Source organism: Schistocerca nitens, chromosome 6 (assembly GCF_023898315.1).
Source record: "Schistocerca nitens isolate TAMUIC-IGC-003100 chromosome 6, iqSchNite1.1, whole genome shotgun sequence".
In the NCBI taxonomy this organism is placed as follows: Eukaryota; Metazoa; Arthropoda; class Insecta; order Orthoptera; family Acrididae; genus Schistocerca; species Schistocerca nitens.
Window position 1 is genome coordinate 621,269,848 of NC_064619.1, and position 22,152 is coordinate 621,291,999.

The 22,152-nt window shown below is 39.7% G+C and overlaps 1 protein-coding gene across 1 annotated transcript in view; it reads right to left on the bottom strand.

Annotated features, from left to right (window-relative positions):
• LOC126263531 (dynein intermediate chain 2, ciliary-like) overlaps positions 1 to 22,152 on the bottom strand; it is a 284,542-nt gene that overhangs the window by 107,580 nt on the left and 154,810 nt on the right. The window contains exon 5 of the mRNA XM_049960624.1: positions 19,818 to 20,065. Within this exon, the coding sequence (XP_049816581.1) occupies positions 19,818 to 20,065 (248 nt within the window). The remainder of the gene's footprint in view (positions 1 to 19,817; positions 20,066 to 22,152) is intronic.

Below are 22,152 nucleotides of genomic sequence, written 5' to 3' on the forward strand. Positions count from 1 at the left end.
ATGTTCAAACATACCTACATTCTGTATTTTAATTTTAAAAACCTACCTGTTACCAACTGTTCATCTAAAATTGTGAACCATCTATCGCAAAGTGAAAAAAGTGGTCCAACTAAAACATTCATATTTCTTTACGTACTACATGAATATGTAATAAAAAATGGGGGTTCCTATTTTAAAAAACGCAGTTGATATCTGTTTCACCTACAGCAGCACCATCTAGTGGGCCAACCATAGTACCATCTGGTTTCCCCCTTCAAGCTAGACAAGTTTCGTTTTTTGTAGTTTTTTCGTTTGATGCTTATTTCGTGAGATATTGGTCACAATCAATGGACCACCCTGTATATTGGCAAGATATCAATAAACATATTACAGTGCACCCTCGCAAATGCCACCCTTGCCAGTAAAACCACGTGGCTCAAGAAAAAGTACATCAAGTGGCCTCGTATTATGGGGCCGTGGTCACAAATGCATTTGGACTTTGTAAGGCTTACTCATGTCTACACAATGGCTCATCCTCATAGCAAACAGCATATACCAAATTTACATATGTCTCAAGCATGTGGCCCACAACCATGACAAAAACTACTCAAGCTCTAGCCCAAATCTTCTCCATTAAGGTTTTGGACATTGGCTCCAAATTTTCTTCCATGGACTTTGAATAGTTGTGTGAAACAAATGCAATTCAACTTGTGTGGACAGTGCCCTTTCATCCTGTTTCTAATGGTATGGGAGAAGGGTTTGTGCAAACTGTTAAGACACAAATGGCCAAGCTACAGCAGGAGAGCAGTATGGAAGATGCTGTCACACTTTCCCTCACTTAATATAAAACCAAACCTCAATTTTGGGTCAGTCCAGCAGCTTCTCAGATGGCCCTCAGTGGACCAAGCAATTGATAGTAAAGCCCGTCACCCATAATGACCAACTGCCATAGACCAATCTCATCATTTTAGCCTCCATAAGGACATTTGAATGACAGTGTTAAGCAGTGGAAAACACTGGTGGGTCCCTACACACAGATTGTGAGCCTGCAAGGCTGATCCATGGTAGAGTTCCAGCTACAGAACGAGACTATGAAACAAAAATGCATTAACCAGCTCCAGTTCCATCCCTGTAGGGACTCAAGAATCACAATCAATGATTCTGTCAAATTTTCTTTCAACACTGCAACAGTGAGAACCTCATTGACAGAGTGACCTCAGCCCCAAAGACAGGGACACAGCCATGATGGAGACCACAGTTCAGTGGACACTGACACTGAGGGACCCACAACACTACCATCAGAGGAGATAGCCATCACAACATGACAGTAGGACATTGTGATGCTCTCCATTCTTTTGGTGGTGGGGCTTGTATCCTGCAACTCCATCTAACCACATACAGATACGACCATCAGGTCTCTGTTGCTCAGATCCCTCATCAGCCTGACAACACAGGCTGGATCAACAGTGGCCAATCAGAATGTGCCAGTCTGTTTTCAAGTTGGATTCTGGTGGACATCACAGAAATGTGTGAGTCAGCTTCGCCTCCTATGGCACTTGTGTTACCGAAGGTGGCACTACATCCCTCATTGGCCTGACAACACAGGCTGGATCAACAGTGGCCAATCAGAATGTGCTAGTCTGTTTTCAAGTTGGATTCTGGTGGACATCACAGAAAAGTGTGAGTCAGCTTCGCCTCCCATGGTACTTGTGTTACCAAACGTGGCACTACATGTGCATGACTACTTTCCTCCACCAATCATGTTTCTGTGGGAACACTGTGCAAATATCAGTCACTCAAGCCTGTATTTACAAGACCATACAATCACAGAGTGGCCAGTTCCAACCCCAGCACAAATCAAGGTGTATCACCACAAGCACTGAAATGAGCCACCAGCAGCTGGAGCTTGAGCCATTGCATCCACCAACCTCAGCCTCAATTGGACATAGTGTTCCTGGGATGGTGTATGCCACTGGATCTTTGATTTTGCAACAGCACCTAATAACTGCTATCAGTGATATATGTCTGACAAGACTTAGAATAATTACCGTGTTGTCAGTTATCATCAGTGAACTAGTAATCTCAGAGACAAAATTTCCTTTTGCAAAATCAAGAAGACTAAAATTTTGTGTGTTCAAATTTAATGGAATTACATACCCAATGACAGTGTTTGTGAATAACTTTGTTTTCTGTTTTTTGTAATAAAGTGTTACTTAGTACTACCTGGTAAACTTAATGCATGTATGGATTCAGTCTGGTCAACCCAAGTTGTATTCTTATAACCTTTTTAAATCATCTGATGATGACTTGTTCAGAAGTCAGAACCAGTACTCTACATCTACATACATACTCTACAAACTGCTGTGACATGCATGGAAGGGGGTATTTAGCATAGTATCATATGTTGGGGCTTCTGCTGGTTACAACTGCATATGGCATGCAGGAAGAATGGTTAAAATCCACTGCATTTACTGCAGTGAGTGTAATCATGTCTTAATGGTCCCTACAGGAGTGACTAGTAGTGGGCTAGAGAATATCTGTGAATTCTTCTCTTAATACAAGTTCACAAAATTTTGTGGGGTAATTTATGTCTGTCTTCAAGGGCCTGCCAATTCAGATTTTTCGACATTTCTGTGACACTTTTCCATGAGTCAAACAAACTGTGACCATCTGAATCACCCTTCTGTGTATACATTCAGTATACCCTGTTAGTCTTATTTGGTATGGGTCCACCACACTTAACCAATATTTTAAGATGGGATGCCCAATCATTTTTTAAGCAGATTAAAACTGTGTGCTGGACCAAGACTCAAACTCGGGACCTTGCCTTTCATGGGCAACTGCTCTACCAACTGAGTAAGCCAAGAATGACTCAGGACCCATCCTCACAGTCTTACTTCTGCCAGTAACTTGTCTCCTACCTTCCAAACTTCAGAGAAGTTCTCCTGTGTAACTTGCAGAACTAGTACTCTGATGCAGATTGAAAATATCATTCTAGAAACACTCTCCAGGCTGTGGCTAAGCCATGTCTCCAAAGTATTCTATCTTCCAGGAAGTCTGCAAATTTCACAGGAGAACTTCTGTGAAGTTTGGAAGGTAGGAGACAAGATACAGGTGGAAGTAAGGCTGTGGGGATTGGTCATGAGTTGTGATTGGGTACCTCAGTTGGTAGATCTCTTGCCCATGAAAGGCAAAGGTCCTGAGTACGATTCTCGGTCTGCCAGGAAGTTTCATATCAATGCACACTCCACTGCAGAGTGAATATTTCATTTTGTAGTCTGATTGCATTTTTCCAGAAGCATGACAATGCACTTTCCTCACCCATGAATGAGCCTTTGTAGTTGTTCTATTTCACATCCATTCAAATTATTACACCCTGGTATTTGTATGAGTCGACTGACTCTAAATGTGAAATATTGATATTGCAGTCATAGGCTAACACTTTTTTCGTTCAATGAAGTGTACAACTTTACATTTCCAAACATACAAAGAGTTTTGCAAATCTTTGTACCAGTAAGAAATAATTTCACACCCATACAAATTATTACACCCAGGTTGATAATTCTAACCATGAAACATTGATATTGTAGTCAAAGGATAATACTATTTTTTTAATGGAGTGTACAGCTTTATGTTTCTGACCATGTAAAGCATTTTGCCAATCTTTGTACCAATAAGAAATCTTATCAAGATCTGATTAAATTTTTCCAGATACTTGCATCATTTGCAAAAAACATGAGAGTGCTGTTAATATTGTCGCTATGTCATTAACACACAACATGAAGAAAAAGGATCCCAATGCACTTTCTTACAGCACCTCTTAAGTTACTTCTACTTCTTCTAATGACTTTCCATGAAACATAACATGCTGCATCCTGCCTTAATCCTCAACTCAGTTGCAAATTTTGTTTGGTACCTTTGTAAAGGTGTAGACTTGACGTGGGCAAATGGTTCTCTGGTGGAAGAAGTGGGTAGGTACAGAAGATGTAAGCAACCACTGGTGACAATCAATTTATTGAAACCTACGTTGCACAGGAGTAGATACAGTGTCCACAGGAGTGTGCAGTGATGGAGGTCAGTGACCCAGATTAGGGCAGAAGGTGAGGACGCATCAAATTCAGCACTTCCATCAATGCGGCACAGCAGTGTCCTTGCTGGTTGTGCATCATTCGGCCAAGTTCAGTGTCAGGAAGCATGATTCTGCTCTCGCAGCTTCAGTTGGAATGGGCTGCCTTGCAGCCCCAGCAATGGAAAGTGGTTACCTAGAGACCAGTGACCCAGAGGAAGCAGCAGATGCTGACGGGCTCCAGTGGCAGGAAATGTGAGGACATTAGCTAAACCCATGGCCCATCCAGGCTGTGGCTGGATCTGGCTGGAGGTCCCAAAGAGACGGCAGATGGATGTCACGGCCTCATGGCAGAAGACGATAACACACAGGCTGTGATGACATGGATTGCCTGCTTTTATACGAGGCAGACAGGTCTTTCTCAGGTTAAGGTCATGAATGTGGCCCACCAAGTGCAGTCAAATTGTCTTAAAACAGTAGATACTGCTCCAGTACCAGGATCATGACTGTGAATCTGCTGGCATGGCATAAGTCCCAGATTAGGGCCAAGGATTTGGATTTTAGCAGTGTGTCCTGGCTTGTGTTCATGCTGCTGTGTCAAATATAATTGAACTAGCTAATAAAGGTTGATGTGGTACTGCGTCAAACACATTTTAGAGTCAAAAAATACCCAACCATTTAGACCCATGGCTTTTAGGATGTCATGTGATAAAAGTGCAAGTTGGCCAATGCACAATCTTTCTTTATTTATTTTTCTTTTTCTTTTTTTTTCAGAACCCATGCTGGTCTCTGTGCAGCCAGTCATTCTGTTTGAGATGCTTCATTATGTTTAACTCAGAATATGTACTAGAATTCCACAAAAGTTGGATGTCAATGAGACTGGATGGTAGTTTTGTCAATTGCTTTTGTCATCCTTCTTGTAGAAGCATGTGGCTTGTGTTTTTTCCAACCACTGTGTGCAGTTTTTTGTTCGAGGGGTTTATGGTATATTATGGTTAAAATGACAGCAAACTTAGCTGCTAATTTTGTATGGAGAATTTCCATCTGTATCATCCTACTGGAATTCAGATTTCACAGAAGCCCCAGAAATTTGTTAACAGTTCCACTCCCTCTTCCGTCTTGTGGACCAACCTGTGACGGCTCTCGGGGACCATAGTCCATTCCCCAATTTCTGCCATGACTGTAGCATCTGATGTCATAGTGGACTCTATTGCTGTCTCCAACACCTTAGGCTGCTTTTTTGTAGAGATTTTGAGCTCCACCCACTATCACCCTGCCTCCCTCCACTGGAAACGAGTGAAGGAGGCTCAAGCCATACCCTTCGCTTCTCAGAATCATGAGTGCTACAATGGCGCTTTTACTAAGTGGGAGCTAGATCATGCTCTCACTTCATCCCAGTCCTCCACCTGAGGGTCGGACAATGTTCGCAATCAGATGTTGCAGAACCTTTCTCTTGTGGGCAAGCACTTTCTCCTTCATACGTACAATCGCATCTGGGCAGAGGGCATGTTTACCAAACACTGGCATGAAACCACTGTCACACACATACCTAAGCCTGTTAAGACAAACACCTTCCTTCTAGTTGTTGCTCCATTTCTTTCATCAGCTGTGTTTGTAAGGTGATGAAACATATGATTCATGCCTGGCTGGTATGGTGAGCCAGTCTTGCAATTTACTGACCACTGAATAGTGTGGATTTTGAGAACACCATTCTACAGTTGACCATCTCATCACTGCCAATCCATGTCATGAATGGTTTTCTGCAGAAATACCAGAATGTGGCTGTGTTTTTTGATTTGGAGAAAGCCTACGACACCTGCGGGAGGACTGGTATCCTCTGTACACTCTACAACGGGGCTTCTGTAGCTAAATGCCCCACTTCCTTCAGGAATTTTTAAAAGACCAAGTTTCCAAGTTAGGTGTGGATTCTGCCTCATCGGACAACTTTATGCAGGAAAATGATGTGCCTCAGTGTTTCGTCCTGAGCATCGTCCTCTTTGCTATTGTCACTAACCCTGTTATGGCCTTTCTCCTGCCAGGCATCTCTGGCTCTCTTTTCATTGACAATTTTGTGATCTATTGCAGTTCTCCATGGCCTCTTCTCCTTGAGCAGCATCTTCAGCAATACCTTGATCATCTTTACTCATGTACCATCACAGTGGCTTTTGCTTTTCCACTGACAAAACCATTTGTCTGAATTTCTGGTGGCGCAATTGTTTTCTTCCAGTGTCTTTACATCTTGGGCCTGTTGCTCTTCCATTCATCGAAACTACGAAATTCCTGAGGCTCATGCTTGATAGGAAACTTTCTTGGTCCTCCCACATCTTACCTTGATACCCTCTGTACACTGTCCCTCAGTATCCTACATGTCCCCATTGTTACTTCCTGGAGAATGGATTGGATCAGCCTCCTCTGTCTGTACTAGTCCCTTGTCCATTCGAAACTATACTATGAGTGTTTCGTTTATGCATACGCACATCCATCCCTCTTATGCTATCCACCATTGTGGCACCCGTTTGACCATTGGTGCCTTTTACACTAGCCTGGTTGAGAGACTGTATGCAGCAGCAACTGAACTACTGCTGTCATACACGCCATGACTTTCTCCTCAGCAGATACACATGCCATTTGTCTGCCATGCTTGGCCACCCATCCTTTGCCTCCTTCTTCGATGACTCATTTGATCGCCAGTATGGGGTGCGTCTCTCTTCTCTGCTACCTACTGTAGTTTGTTTTTGGCTCTTGCTCCGGCAGCTTAACTTCACACAACCTGCCACTTTCCTAATGAGTGTGAACCTTTCTCAACCTTGGCTTCGTGCAGCAACCCGTATTCACCTCGGCCTGCATTTGCTTCCTAAGGACACTACTCCAGCCTCACTCTATTGCTGTAATTTTGCGTATCTTTGTGTACACCATGGCTCTTGGACTGTGGTGTCGGATGTGCCTTCATCACTGGCACCGATGATTTTCAGTATCGGCTTCCGGAACACTGCTCAATATTTACAGCAGAACTCTTTGCCCTGTATCAGGCCATGCAGTACATCCGGAGACACAGGTTTTTCAATTGTGTCATGTGCTCTGACTCTCTCAATGACCTTCAGAGCCTCTGTATGCTGTACACCATCCATCTCTTACTACAACGGGTCCAGGAAAGTTATCACTTGCTCATTCCTGATGGAGGCACTACAATACTTATGTGGGTTCCTGGTCATGTTGGTCTGATGGGAAATGAGACCACTGACGCTGCTACCAAGGCTGCAGTCTCATACAATTCCTCTTGGCCCCCTCGCAGTGAGGATATCATTTTAGCGAGGTTGCATATTGGGCACTGTCTTTTTAGCCATTACCATTAATTAAGTGGTGCTCCCCACCACTTTGTGCACATTGCGATCAACTTTTGAGGGTCCACCATTTCCTGACAGAATGCCCTTCTTTTAACCACTTACATTCTGATTTGTGCTTGCCATCTGAGTTATCGGCCATCTTAGCGAACGACGTGCGGGCTGTCGACCACGTTCCACTTTTTATCTGACACAGCAGTATGCTGAAAGACATTTAATCTTTAGTTCAGGACCTCCGTTTCTCTATGGCATATTTTGTGGACCTTTCTCTAAGTCTCCATTTTTAGCTGTTTTTCCTTCCATCAACTGGGTTAAAGTGTAGTCGTTTTTAACTCCGTTTTTTTCTTTCTTTATGTTCTATGGTCCTGACATGGGCACGTATGAACAGAGTTGTTTTTGTGCCCAGAAACAAAACCAAAGAAAAAATTGGGTGGCATCTTGCTAATGTGGTGTGGCTTATATAGTTCATAGCACATGCACTGCGGAAGAATGCTGCATAGACCATCAATGCTGCACTCACATTTTGCCAATTGTCAAGTGTGCCATTGCTAAAACTGTATATCTACCAAGCATACAATGTAATATGATAAAACAATAATTTAGGCCCCAGATAATTCACTTATGGATTTCATTATTAAAGAGTCTGTACAGATACTGATGGTAGAAAACCTCATTATCTGGGATAGCAGCTGTCAACTGGGTAAAGCATGGAAGCCAAATATTTCCATGATTTTCTCTAAGCAAAGATAACAGAGAATGCGAAGACCTACGGTGAGCACCCGTTGGATATCAGAGTATTATGTTGGTGCTATTGAGAGTGCTGGCTGCTGTCACTGTGACTGATCTTGCAGTTATGATAATAATGCTTGTGCAAAACACATGCATTGTGCACTATGGGAAGCTGATGTCAGTCTCTGATGACTCACCTGAAGATGTCTGGCATGTACCCACATGAAATGTTGTGTTTGGTGGAAAATAACAACCATCTGTCAAATTTTCAGTGTCATGGGAAGATTGCAACTTTACATAACTTAAACATGCTTGGCCAAATGGAGGTTTTTATTCTTCTTCTCCTAAATTTGAGTACACTGCCTAAACTTCTGCAGTAGCTCATAAGGTGGACGTATCAAAATGCCTCAGTGAACAATCAGACTGTCATAGCAAGTGTGCAAAAAATTTCAACAACAGACTGAGTTGTCATCCTCAGAGCTGCTAATGAACTGAACTGATGTGTGGAGGTTTAAGTACGTATGCCACTTTCCTCACTCATTTTATAGTGTTGTGTGCAATGCTAGTGTCACTTACAGCAAATGTTCACCTTGTTGTAACCTCACAGATCTTTTAAATCCATCTTTTTGTTATACTGTACCATTCTATTTTTGTTACTGAACTTTTCTTGAAAGACATGCTGTGAAGTCAACCTCTATTGTCTTTAAGTAGATAGTAAACTAAAATGCCTGGATGCAAATGATAAGCACATCAGTTGTGTAAGTCAATGTCAGTAAATTACAGTTGTGGCTCATGCAAAATTTTACCAATGTACTACAATATTACAAAAATAAACCGATTGTATTTCACTATGTGACCATGACACATGTGACTTAATATTGTTGCAATATTAGTTTTACCTAATACACAAAGATCAAGTATGTAGTTCATATGTTTATGATTTACAGTATGTTTTTTTTTTTAATTTGTGCATTAATATGTGCCAGGTCTTTCACTATCCCTGTACTCCATGCACCACTGTTTCCGAATAACAAACATGGAAAGCAAAGAAAGCAAAACAGTACATTGTGAAAATCGTACCCACAAAACCAACTCTTTTCATACAATTTCATACTAAATTTTCTCATACAGTTACTTTTTTTAACACCATCTATAGTCTTTTGACATACAATGGTAGTAATTGTAATTGTTGTTTTACCAAGAACCGATGGAACATTCAGTTGACATGAATAATTAAATGGAATATATTAATTTTACATATACAAAATGAACTATTTAAATATATTTAAATTTTATAATCAATCATTTAACAATGCAAGGAATAAAATAAAATTAAAAAGTTAAGGTAGCAGTGGGATTCAAACCCGAGCCAATGAACTGGGCCAAGGCACTGATATGTGAATTGCTGTTCAAAAATTCCTCATACTCTATTTGTAAATCTTTAGAGAGCATTTTACCTTTTCATGTGACCCACTCAGGCAAAATATTCCTGGAACTTGAAAAGGACATCACTGTGAGAAATAAAATAAAACAAAAATGTGAAAAATATGATGGAAGCAGCAAGAATCAGACACAACCTATTCGGCTAGCAGAGTACTTGTGGAGTGCACATGAGGGGTTTTTTTATGCTAGAGGATAGTTTTAGGTGCTCTGATGAACACTTCCCAGTTGATGTGCAGCAAGGGAAGTCAGACTACATTCAGAGTAAAGACACTTCAACTGTCAAAATTTTATCAGTAAACTGTCAAAACATTCATAATAAAGTTTCCAAACTTAATGCGCACCAGGAAAGTTCTCTCGCTTAAATTATTCTTGGGACCAAGAGCTGGCTGAAACCTGAAGTGGAAAGCTCTGAGGAATTTAGCAGGTTGTGGAACATATATTGAAAATGGAACATATACTGGAAAGAAGCCCCCCTTAGGACGGGGAGTGTTCATTGCAATTGACAAAAATATTGTCTGTACTGAGGTTGAAATTGAGCATGACAGTGAAGTTATCTGGTTGCGTATAACAGGTGTAGGTTGTAACGGAACATATTAAAGGCTTTACTTTAATGAAGTATGCGATCCCTTCCAAATTCAACCAGTTTAACGAGTATTTATGATTATAGAAAAGTTATTGTGTATGTTAACAATGATTGCACAACATGTCTCCATAAACAGTCAACCCATTAAATTATACTGAATAACTAACCCACACAAAAGTTTATATCACTTGATCACTGATACAGCAAATGTCATCATGTAAAAACACTAAGTTTATCTTAAATAATGAATATGAAGTACGAAAAATAGTGGCCAACTTAGGTATTTTGGATCTCCTTAAATAAAAATCACCCAGTGAAACCTATTTGTTCACTAGGAGCGTTTTCACTCAGTATTCACGTAATCAATCCTATTTTAGAAGAAAACCAATGTAATTCTTCATAATTCACGTTACTTACTTATTTATGCAAATTAGAGAAGTCAGTTGACAAACTTCTAAAAAACGGCCTTTTTGTAACAAAGAATTATTCTGTCAAGTCAACAAATCTGTCTGTCATTTTAATAACATGTTAAATTATGTCACTCGATGCAAATTAATAACTTTTCTGCACAAATTATGATAACAGATGTACATGTGACTCATAAACTATATCTCTTTTTAGTAGTTCTTTGACAATGTTATAAATACAAGCAGCGAGAAAGGTCGAGAGAGCAGTCGGAGGCAGTCAAGGCAGTCGGAATGTCACTTTGGTGAAGTGTGTTTCTGTGTTATTGTTTGGCAAAACAAGGCAAAGAACATGTAAAGGAAGTACTACTTTGTGTTATGTTATGGTCTTTGGTGGACAGTGGAATTAATATGGCCACTAAAGTAATAAATATTTGATGTTTACATACGTGTTGGTTTCGCTCGTTCTTTATCATCAAAAGCACATGAAAAACACGGGACCTCATGTGTTAACCCTAGACAACCAGATTTAGAGCCAGCATCAGCAATGAGACACCGCAGCGATCCAGCAAGCAGCAGCGATTACTACAATACAATATTTTGTAATGGCGCCAACCTAACATCAAGTGCTAACAAGCTCCGTAAATGGGAGTGAAATAGTGCGTTTATCAGCAATTAGCAAAAGATATCTACGACGACTTTTGGCGGTCCATTTACAAAAGTGGGGGCTCGTCCGGGATCTTTAAGTGCATCGATGATAATAGTGCAGCGATAAATTTCGTAAGTGCTTAGCATTCCAAAAAATTTTTTATTTGTGCATTGTGGCAACAGTGAAAATATGTCAAAAATAAATAAATAAAGTGTGTTTGTGCGACTACGAAGAACTATCATCACACCGCTCGGAAGATTAACGTCTGGATTATGTCAATGGATTTCATCAATCAAGACTTCAGCTTCGATAAAACTGAATAGAAGTGAAGAAAGCCAACAAGAACACCGATCACGACATCATAGCATAAAGCAAGGTATTTTGTTGTTGTCATTTAAAATAATTATTAGTGAAAATGTCTCTACCTGAGAGTGATGGGATCGTAGGAAATGTAAAAATTGAACCAGGGGGTGGTGAACAATTAAACTTAACAGAGTGGCTAGCAGGGTTTGCAACTCAAATAAGCTCACAACTTAAACAATCAAGTGAAGAAAACACAGATAGACTGAATAAGTTAAGTTTGGATTTTAAACAATCAAGAGAAGAAAACACAGATAGACTGAATAAGCTAAGTTTGGATTTTAAACAATCAAATGAACAAGTAAGTTTGAAACTTAAAGAAAACACAGACAGACTGGATAAGTTAAGTTTGGATTTTGATCTATTAAGTACTCATCTCAATGAGAAGTGTGAGGAATTTAAAACTACTCTCAGTAAGAACACTAGTGAACAGTTGATACACTTCAGAAAAGAATTTCAAGTTAAAGTTGAAAGTTTAAATGAAAACATACAAGCGAACACAGACAGCATTGCTGTCATCTACAACAGAGTAGATACTGAAGCTAAAAGATTAGATCAGAGAATAGACAAAACATCAGAAAACCTTAGACAGGAATACAACCTGTACACCACTAATGTAGATACAAAAGTAGAAAATATACAGACTAAATATACACAATTGGAGGACGCATTGATGTCCAAACAAACGATTTACAATCAAAATACAATGAATGGGCACATCCAAGTGAAATGCTTTCCTGGTGAAAATCTGCACCCTATTGACTTTATTCACCAATGTAAGGATATGTTTGTTGTAGGAATGTCTGATAACATAAAAATTAAGTTAGTAAAACGGTTTCTAGAAGGGGAGGCCCTATCCTGGGCAAATGAGAATAATGATTCTTGGAATACGTTTGAAGAGTTTGAAGCTAAATTTATTTGTAAATTTTGGTCACAGTCCATACAAGCCAGATTAAAGTCAGAATTTCTAAATGGACCAGTGTATAGAGGGAAAGTAGGGGGAATGCAAAAATTTTGCAGAGATCAATTGAAAAAACTTGCTCACTTGAATAACTCTTTTGATATTATGACACAAATTGATGTTTTAAAAAGAAGATTACCAGAGAGACTGCAGTGGGAATTGGTCCATGGACCAGACGATTCAATGGAAGAGTTCCTGAAATTTGTAGATAGATTAGATAGGGCCTTGGAGAGAGAAAATAACCAAAGTTTTGGCTCTGGCAACAACCAGTATGGGGGGTGGAACAGGAATGTAAATAGAGATTATTATTGGAGGAGAGACTTTGAAAATTCTGGAAATAATGCTCCAAATAGGGGAGATAGGAGATATGAAAATGATTTCAGAAACAATACGCAGGAGGGAGGATGGAGGAGAGATAACAGGAATGATAGAAATAGGTATTGGGGAAGAGAACAAGATAGAAGGGGGTTTGTTGAAACTAGTGAACAAAACGACAGCTACAAACGGACAGACCGAGGAAACCAGCCGGGAAACGGTGGACAGTCCCACTAGATGTCCGTAGTTTTGGGGCTAGACAATATTATGACAGGACAACACATAACCGAAACTGGAAAAGGAGAGGATACAATGTAAAGAGTAATTACCATGAAAATACTGAAGTTGTTAGAATGAATAAATTAGAATTTAATAAAAGGTTTTGGGATACTATGAGTAAAAGTGATACAGTTAATAAAAACTGTGTTCAAGCACAGGTAGTTAGTGAAAGTGCAGAAGTTGAAGGTATTGCAGAGTTCCATAGTTGGGCTGAAAAGGATACTGGTGTGAATAACAAGTCAGACACACCACAAGTAGAATCTATTTTGGGGGGTTTATTTGATATGAAGGGGGATGACGAAGTGTTTAATGGAGCCAAAGACTCAATTGCTGAGATTCAGATACATAGGGGGGAAACTGAAGATGGGGTTGTTGTTGTTGAGGAGGAAGAAGAAGTAATAGAGGGACATTTAAATAATGATCCTAAATCAAGTGATGTTATTGATGAGAGTGTAGAGGAAGAAATAAAAGTATTTGTAGAATTGAAAAGTGATGATGAGATAAAGGTAAGTGATGTGACGAACATGGGTAATAATGAGGTTAATTTAAGTGAAATGCAGACTAGGGAATGTGTATCTGAGGACAAGCTATTGCCTATTGGGAACTATGAAACATTAAACTATGAGAATGGTACTAATAAGAATAATATTAAAGAAAATATAAAGGGATTGAATGTAAATGGGTGTTTTCAAGAAAAAGGGGAAAAGTTTTTAGAAGTTTTGTGGAACAACTATGGGAACTGTATAAACAAAGATGCCTTTTGGAAAGAATTAGCAAAGGTAAGTGCAACCTTGTATCCTACATGGTGGACAAGAATCCGTAGTGGACTTTATAAAAAAAGGGGGTGAAAACAGTAGGTTGTTAAGTGACAACACAGTGTTAAAAGGAACAGATGAAAACAAAGGTTTATGTTTAAATGTCAATGCTTTGCAAACAGAGAGGGATGTGTCTAAGCGTAGGAAAAAGACATTAGACTTAGGAACTAAAGGAATTGAAAATGATCTATTGTTTGAAAATACTGAAATAGACAAAGATGTTGAGCTAGGTTGTCCATATGTTAAAGTAAACATCGACATTTGTCCATTTGAAATAAAAGAAAGCCCACATCCTAATGCGTATAGACTTATCTTCCCCAGATCAAGAAGGTTATTTGGATTAAGAAACATCACTGAATTGAAATCAAATAAACATGATTAAGCACATTTCCCTGTTTGAATACAGTTACTTACCCATTTTCCATAAAGCATGTGATCAGCAAAGATTTTTACTGGATGTGTCAAGTAGCAACTACCACTCATACTACAGACCCTGGAAAAGTTCCAGATTTCTGAGAGAATGTTTTTATATTTTTATTGTCACCATTGAATATTAAATTTGGAGACATCTTCTTTACTTGCAAGGGGCAAGTTTAACCATGCACCCAAAGAGGTGACAAACATTTATTACTTTCTTTTTGTATTGTTGAATATGGGACATGATTGCACCAAATAAAAGACAATGTCAAAATTTTGGTGCAAGACCCATCATTGTGTTACTATAGTTTTCTTAGACATAAGATTTGTGGACAATTTTCTACAGCTAATCAGATGTTCACCAAGTTTGATGTTTGTGTTATGTTGTGACCAATTTAAGTGTCCAATTTTAGTATTCATATGTTCTTGTACTGTCTTGACTATGTGTCTCAATGGGAGACAAGTTTTTTAAATATTTCATTTCTTTTTTAAATGCATATTATATCCATACATGTGACTTCACTAGTGTGTGTATTTATATATCATGTCCATACCTATAATTATGTTCTTGGTTTTCATTTCTTTTATGTGGCTCAAAAGGAACAGACAGTGGCAATATTTTCTTATGGACATATGACCTGTCCATCTATGTAATATATTTATGTTCCTTCTATTATCTTGACTAATCTGTGACTCAATGAGAGCTGACTTTGAAATAATTTACATATATATTTTTTATATATCTTAAAATCGCATGTGATATATTTGTGTCTGTTTTTTGATCATTTTCCATGTGGCTCACTGGGAGCAAAGATTAACATTTTTTTTTACTTTCATGTATTACTAAATATTTTTATTATGCTGTCATACTGATTGACATAACACAAAGTGCAGTTGAAACAACACAACTAAAATATTTTCAGGAAAAAGTCATTTTGAAACGGTGTAACGGTTGTTGTATACATACACATTATGCACAGTAATTGACACATTTGTCCTAGTCGGCTAATATCATTAACATTCTGTAAATGATATTACCCGAGGGGGGTATTGTAACGGAACATATTAAAGGCTTTACTTTAATGAAGTATGCGATCCCTTCCAAATTCAACCAGTTTAACGAGTATTTATGATTATAGAAAAGTTATTGTGTATGTTAACAATGATTGCACAACATGTCTCCATAAACAGTCAACCCATTAAATTATACTGAATAACTAACCCACACAAAAGTTTATATCACTTGATCACTGATACAGCAAATGTCATCATGTAAAAACACTAAGTTTATCTTAAATAATGAATATGAAGTACGAAAAATAGTGGCCAACTTAGGTATTTTGGATCTCCTTAAATAAAAATCACCCAGTGAAACCTATTTGTTCACTAGGAGCGTTTTCACTCAGTATTCACGTAATCAATCCTATTTTAGAAGAAAACCAATGTAATTCTTCATAATTCACGTTACTTACTTATTTATGCAAATTAGAGAAGTCAGTTGACAAACTTCTAAAAAACGGCCTTTTTGTAACAAAGAATTATTCTGTCAAGTCAACAAATCTGTCTGTCATTTTAATAACATGTTAAATTATGTCACTCGATGCAAATTAATAACTTTTCTGCACAAATTATGATAACAGATGTACATGTGACTCATAAACTATATCTCTTTTTAGTAGTTCTTTGACAATGTTATAAATACAAGCAGCGAGAAAGGTCGAGAGAGCAGTCGGAGGCAGTCAAGGCAGTCGGAATGTCACTTTGGTGAAGTGTGTTTCTGTGTTATTGTTTGGCAAAACAAGGCAAAGAACATGTAAAGGAAGTACTACTTTGTGTTGTGTTATGGTCTTTGGTGGACAGTGGAATTAATATGGCCACTAAAGTAATAAATATTTGATGTTTACATACGTGTTGGTTTCGCTCGTTCTTTATCATCAAAAGCACATGAAAAACACGGGACCTCATGTGTTAACCCTAGACAACCAGATTTAGAGCCAGCATCAGCAACGAGACACCGCAGCGATCCAGCAAGCAGCAGCGATTACTACAATACAATATTTTGTAATGGCGCCAACCTAACATCAAGTGCTAACAAGCTCCGTAAATGGGAGTGAAATAGTGCGTTTATCAGCAATTAGCAAAAGATATCTACGACGACTTTTGGCGGTCCATTTACAAGGTGAAACCAAGTTAATTGTTGCATGGTTTTACTGGCCACCCAATTCTGCTGTGACAGTTCTAGTCATTCAGAGAAGTCTACTGTCAGTACCTCATAAATATCCAGATGATGCAATACTAGTTGGAGGCAACTTTAATCTACTGAGTATAGACTAAGATGTCTACATACTCATTGTGGAAAGTACAGAAAACAGTTATGCGAAACACTTTTGAACATATTTTCTGAAAACTGTCTTCAGCAGCTGGATGGGCATCCCACTGTCTTCAGCAGCTGGATGGGCGTCCCACACACAATGGAAATATCTTAGACCTTATAGCTGCAAGTAGGCTTGACCTTATTGACAACGTCACTATAGAAACCGGGACTAGTGATCATGATGCAACAATGGTCATGAAAGTTGGTAAATGAGTCAAGAAGGCTAGGAGTGTGTTTCTGCTAGACAGAGCAGATAGCAGTTGTTAGCATCTCACTCAGACAGTGAACTTGTAGTGCCCCCAGAATTTTATGAAAGTCTGGAGTCACTTGTGTTCCAGCCACTTCGAACACGTTATTTTGTAGTGAGTTGTAGCATAAACAGACACACACTGCCGCAGAATGTTATTTGTGCAGGCTAACCGAGAAAGAAGAGCAAAACCGGGCCAACAAGTGACGCGCTCAGTTGCAGCAAAGAGAAAAGAAAAACTTCCGGCCCAGAATTCCGTGGATGAATTTCATGCACGAAAAACATTGGTGATTGTTGTGGAGAGACAACGGAAGAAAAAAAAAAGATTATTATTAATAGTGACTTGGCCTCGAGCAGACGGACATGTATATTAGTATTGTATCATTGAGAAAAAATGTTATTTAATTTGGTTGAATTCAGTCGTGTGTGTTCACAAAGGAGAATCATACAAACATACCATCATTTGACTGTCGGACAGACTCTCGTATGGACAACATAGTAATAAGCATACCTGGCAAAGAGAAACAACTGAAAGATATGAAACCAAATAAATCCCAGGTCCCAATGGAATCCCAATTTGGTTTACAAAGAATACTCTATGGCATTGACCCCTTACCTAGCCTCCATTTATCATGAATCTCTAGCCCAGCACAAAGTCCCAAGTAACTGGAAAAAAGGGCAGGTGACTCCAGTGTATAAGAAAATGGACCCTGAAAATTACAGACCAATATCCCTATAACTTCGGTTTGCTGCAGAATTCTTGAGCCTATTCTCAGTTTGAAAATGATAAATTTTCATGAGACCAAGAAGCTTATGTCCATGAATTAGCATGGTTCTAGAAAGCATCACTCATGCGAAACTCAGCTTGCACTTTTCTCATATGATATAATGCAAACTATGAGTGAATGGCAACAGGCAGATTCCATATTGCTAGATTTCTGGAAAGCATTTCACATGCTGCTCCACTGCAAGCTGTTACTGAAGGTATAAGCATGTGTAAGTTCACAGATATGTGAGTGGCTTGAAGACTTCTTAAGTAATAGAACCCAGTATGTTGTCCTCAACAGCAAGTGTTCATCAGAGATGAGGGCATCGTCAGGAGTGCCCAGGGGAGTGTGATAGGACCACTGTTGTGCTTTATATGCATAAATTATTTGGCAGACAGGGTGAGCAGCAATCTGTGGTGTATGGTAAGGTGTCAAAATTGAGTGACTGTAGGAAGGTATACAATGACTAGACAAAATTTCTAGTTGGTGTGATGAATGACAGCTAGCTCTAAATGTGGAAAAATGTAAGTTAATGTGGATGAGTAAGAAGAACAAACCTGTTCAGATGCAGTATTACTAGTGTCCTGCTTGACTCAGTCAAGTCATTTGAATATCTGGGCGTAATGTTGCAAAGCAATATGAAATGGAACAAGCGTGGGAGAACTGTGATAGGGAAGGAAGTTGACTTGAGTTCATTGGGAGACTTTTAGGAAAGAGTGGTACACCTGTAAAGGAGACCGCATATGAGATGCTGGTGTGACCTATTCTTGAGTACTGCTCGAGTGATTGGAATTGGTAGAATTGGTACCAGATTGGATTGAAGGAAGACATCACTGCAATTCAGAGGCCAGCTGCTAAATTTGTTACCGGTAGGTCAGAAACAACACGTAAATTTTGCAGAGATGCTTTGAGAACTCAAGTGGGAATCCCTGGAGGGAAGGCGACATTCTCTTTGAGAAACACTATTGAGAAAATTGAGAGAATTGGCATTTGAAGCTGACTGCCGAACAATTCTACCACCACCAACATACATTGCACATAAGAACCACAAAAGATAAGATACAAGAAATAGGACTCATATGGAGGCATAAAGACAGTCATTTTCCCTCACTCTATTCACGGGTGGAACAGAAAAAGAAATGAGAAGTACAGGTACTGGGTACCTTCCCCCACACATCATACGATGGCTTGCAGAGTATCTATGTAGACGTAAATTGCCAGTGGGTGCACTTCACCACTAGGTCACGTCACCTATACATCAACTGCCCCTCAAAAATTGCTTATACTCCACACTTTCACAATACTATACACACATTTTCAAAGAAAAATACTGACCTAGTGCTATGAGCAAAATAGCCATAGAAGATGATGTCAAATCAGAGCATATGCACTCAAAAACAGACAGTTGTATCCCTTTTTTGAGTTGATCGTAGCACGGCTGATCATCAGTTCAGCACTCAACACTGGCTTCTACGTATCGCTGTGAGAGTGCTATGAAAGATGTTTCTGCCTGTTCTATTTGCATACCAGCATTCATTTGAAGAAAAATGGTGTGCTTTTAATGCAATTCGTGGCTCACATTTGAAACAAATTGTCATAATTTAAGTTAAATAGTTACAGAGCACTGCAGCATATTAGCATATGATCACTGGATACCAATGGTAAATAACATAGAATTTGCTGATATGTGACAGAACTATTAGTCTCCGCAATACATAACACCTGTGGAGCATAAAATGAAAACAAACACATACATAAGAGCGCGTGTGTGGGCACTTGTGCTTGCACATGCACACACACACACACACGCACACACACACACACACACACACACACACACACACACACACACACACACACACACATTAAACAGATGGAGTGCAGACTTCGAGAATTTACTGCAGTCGTATAATGAATCACCCTTGTGAGATTCCTTGTAACTAATAATTTCAACTTCAATGGAGTACTTGATGACAGAATGTTATAAATTTAATATCTTTGAATCCAATAATGTGTCCAAAATCCCTAGTGTTTCCAACAGACGGGTTTTACAGTTTCTGTTTAATGCAGATGTAAAATATTACTTGCCTGCCATACAATACCTCCATGCTTGTCTTTGAAGTGACTCTTCCTTGCTGGTTCCTTGTCTGACACACTAGCATTGTAAACAGCAACATTTCCATCATATAGTCCAACTACAATCATACTAGGATAGTCTGGGTGAACATCAACACACACCACTCCAGTATCAGTAAGGCAAATATATTCAGGATAGGAATGATTCTTCAGTGTGAAGAGACACATAGCTCCCTCAGGCTGTGGTTTAGTGGAGTCAACTGAAACCAGATATTGTTGATTGTTTACTTCTTTCATAATATATATGAAAGTGATAATCTGAATTTAGAAATATATATTTATATCTAGTTATTTATCTGTCTATAAATATAAACAAGCACATATGTATGTATGAATGTATGTCAGGATTTCCTCCAAAACCAATGGATTGATTTCAACCACATTTGGCACACCAGTAGCAAAATTCACAAGTTTCAGCACTGCGGTGTTGATAATCTCCTATTTCCAATATCAGCAGAGATATGAGCAAAACATGTTTTTTCAGCCCCTGACATATAGGTTAAAATGCATGACATGCATGCTGTGGATGCATAATATTGGCCAGCCTTATTGACATGCTTTGAAGGGAAGCCTACATGTCAGGAGCAAGAATCATTTTCCCAGCTGCTGACTTGTAGGCTAATGTGCACAACAGGCATGTTGTGTTGGAGAAGTATTAACCTGCTTTATCAACCTGTTTTGCAGGTGCTACTTGTACAGATGGCCATGGCTGGGGGAAGATGAGATGAATAGGGGAAGTGATGGGCAGCCAGTGGAGGAGAGGGGGGAGGAAGAGATGGACAGGCAGAGTGAAGGGGGGGGGGGGGGGGACATGGACAGAGAGAGGAGCAGGAGAAAGGCAGAGAGTAGGTGAGGAGGACATGGACTGAGAGAGGAAAGAGGGGAGATGGACAGGGAAAGGGGATGGAGGAGTAGGTGGGGAGGGAGAGGGGTAGAAGGAAATGGGCACATAGAAGGCAAGATAGAGGAGGTCTTACCCAGTATTTCATGAGCCTCAGCTCCAGATTTCTTCACATTAAAGCAGAAAATTAAAAGTTGCTGTAAATGATGAGAACTGGGCTTGTAAGCTGAAATATGCAATTGAAATAACTTTATGATGAAATAACAAATCAACTAATATTTTGATGGCTTTATGTTTACAAAAGCCTAAGTTTATGTATGACACAACCAACCACCTGCACCACCACTTGGCACTACTACCCTCTATTGCAAATCAGTGGAACCAAAGTTGTAGACCTAATATGTAAAGCAGACTGTGTAAGTGTTTGTACTTATGTATGTATATATGACCGGGATCTCCTGCTTGAAATGCATGAATTGAGTTCAACCAAATTTGGCACACAGACACAAAACTTCACAAGTATCAGCACTGCGTGGTTTACAACCTCCTAGCTCCAACAGAAGTGGGGATATGAGCAATTGTGGTTTTACAGCCCCTGCCATGTAGGATGCCCTGCATGACAGGTATGTTGTGTGGGATTGTTAACAGTCTGCCTTATCGACCTGCTGTGCAGGACAGCCTACAGGTCAGTTGGCCAGCTTTTGGTGTGCAGGCTGCCCTGTACAAGAGGTGTGTGGACTGGAGTAGTATCAACCTGCTTTATCAAACTGTTATGCAGTGTCTACACATTTTGACAGCCATGGCTGAGGAGGATGTAACGATAGGTTTAGGAGAGGATGGACAGAGACAGAGATACAGAGAAAGGGGATGAGAATATGGACAGAGAGAAGGAGCAAGAGGAGACAGACAGAGATACAGGGCAGGAAGAGATGAACAGAGAGAGGGGGGAGGAGGATATGGATGTATTGTGAGAGGGGGAGGAGAAGGTCAGAAAGATATATGGAAGAAGATGCACAGAGAGAGAAGCGAGAGGAGGAGAGGGAAAGAGAGATGGAAGAGGAGGAGATGGGCAAAGTGGGTGGTTGGAGAAGATGATGAATGAGGGAGGTGGAGATGAGCAGATAAGTGGGGAGGAAAATATTGGCAGAGAGAGGTGCAAAGAGGAGATAGACAAAGAGTGGGGGAGGATGAGGTGGCAGAGGGGAGAAGGAGAAAATGGACCAACACAGGGAGGAGGAGGAGAAGGAGATGGAAAGATAGAGAGTTGGAAGTGGTAGGTGGACAGAGAGGATGAGTTGGACACACAGAGGGGGGAGCATGTTTATGTGGGCAAGCAGAAGGTTAAGGCAGAGATGGACAAAGAGGGGGTGAGGTGGGGATGGACAGAGGGGGAGGAGCAGATGGACAAAGAGGGAGGAGAGATATGCGATATTGGTGTCAAATATG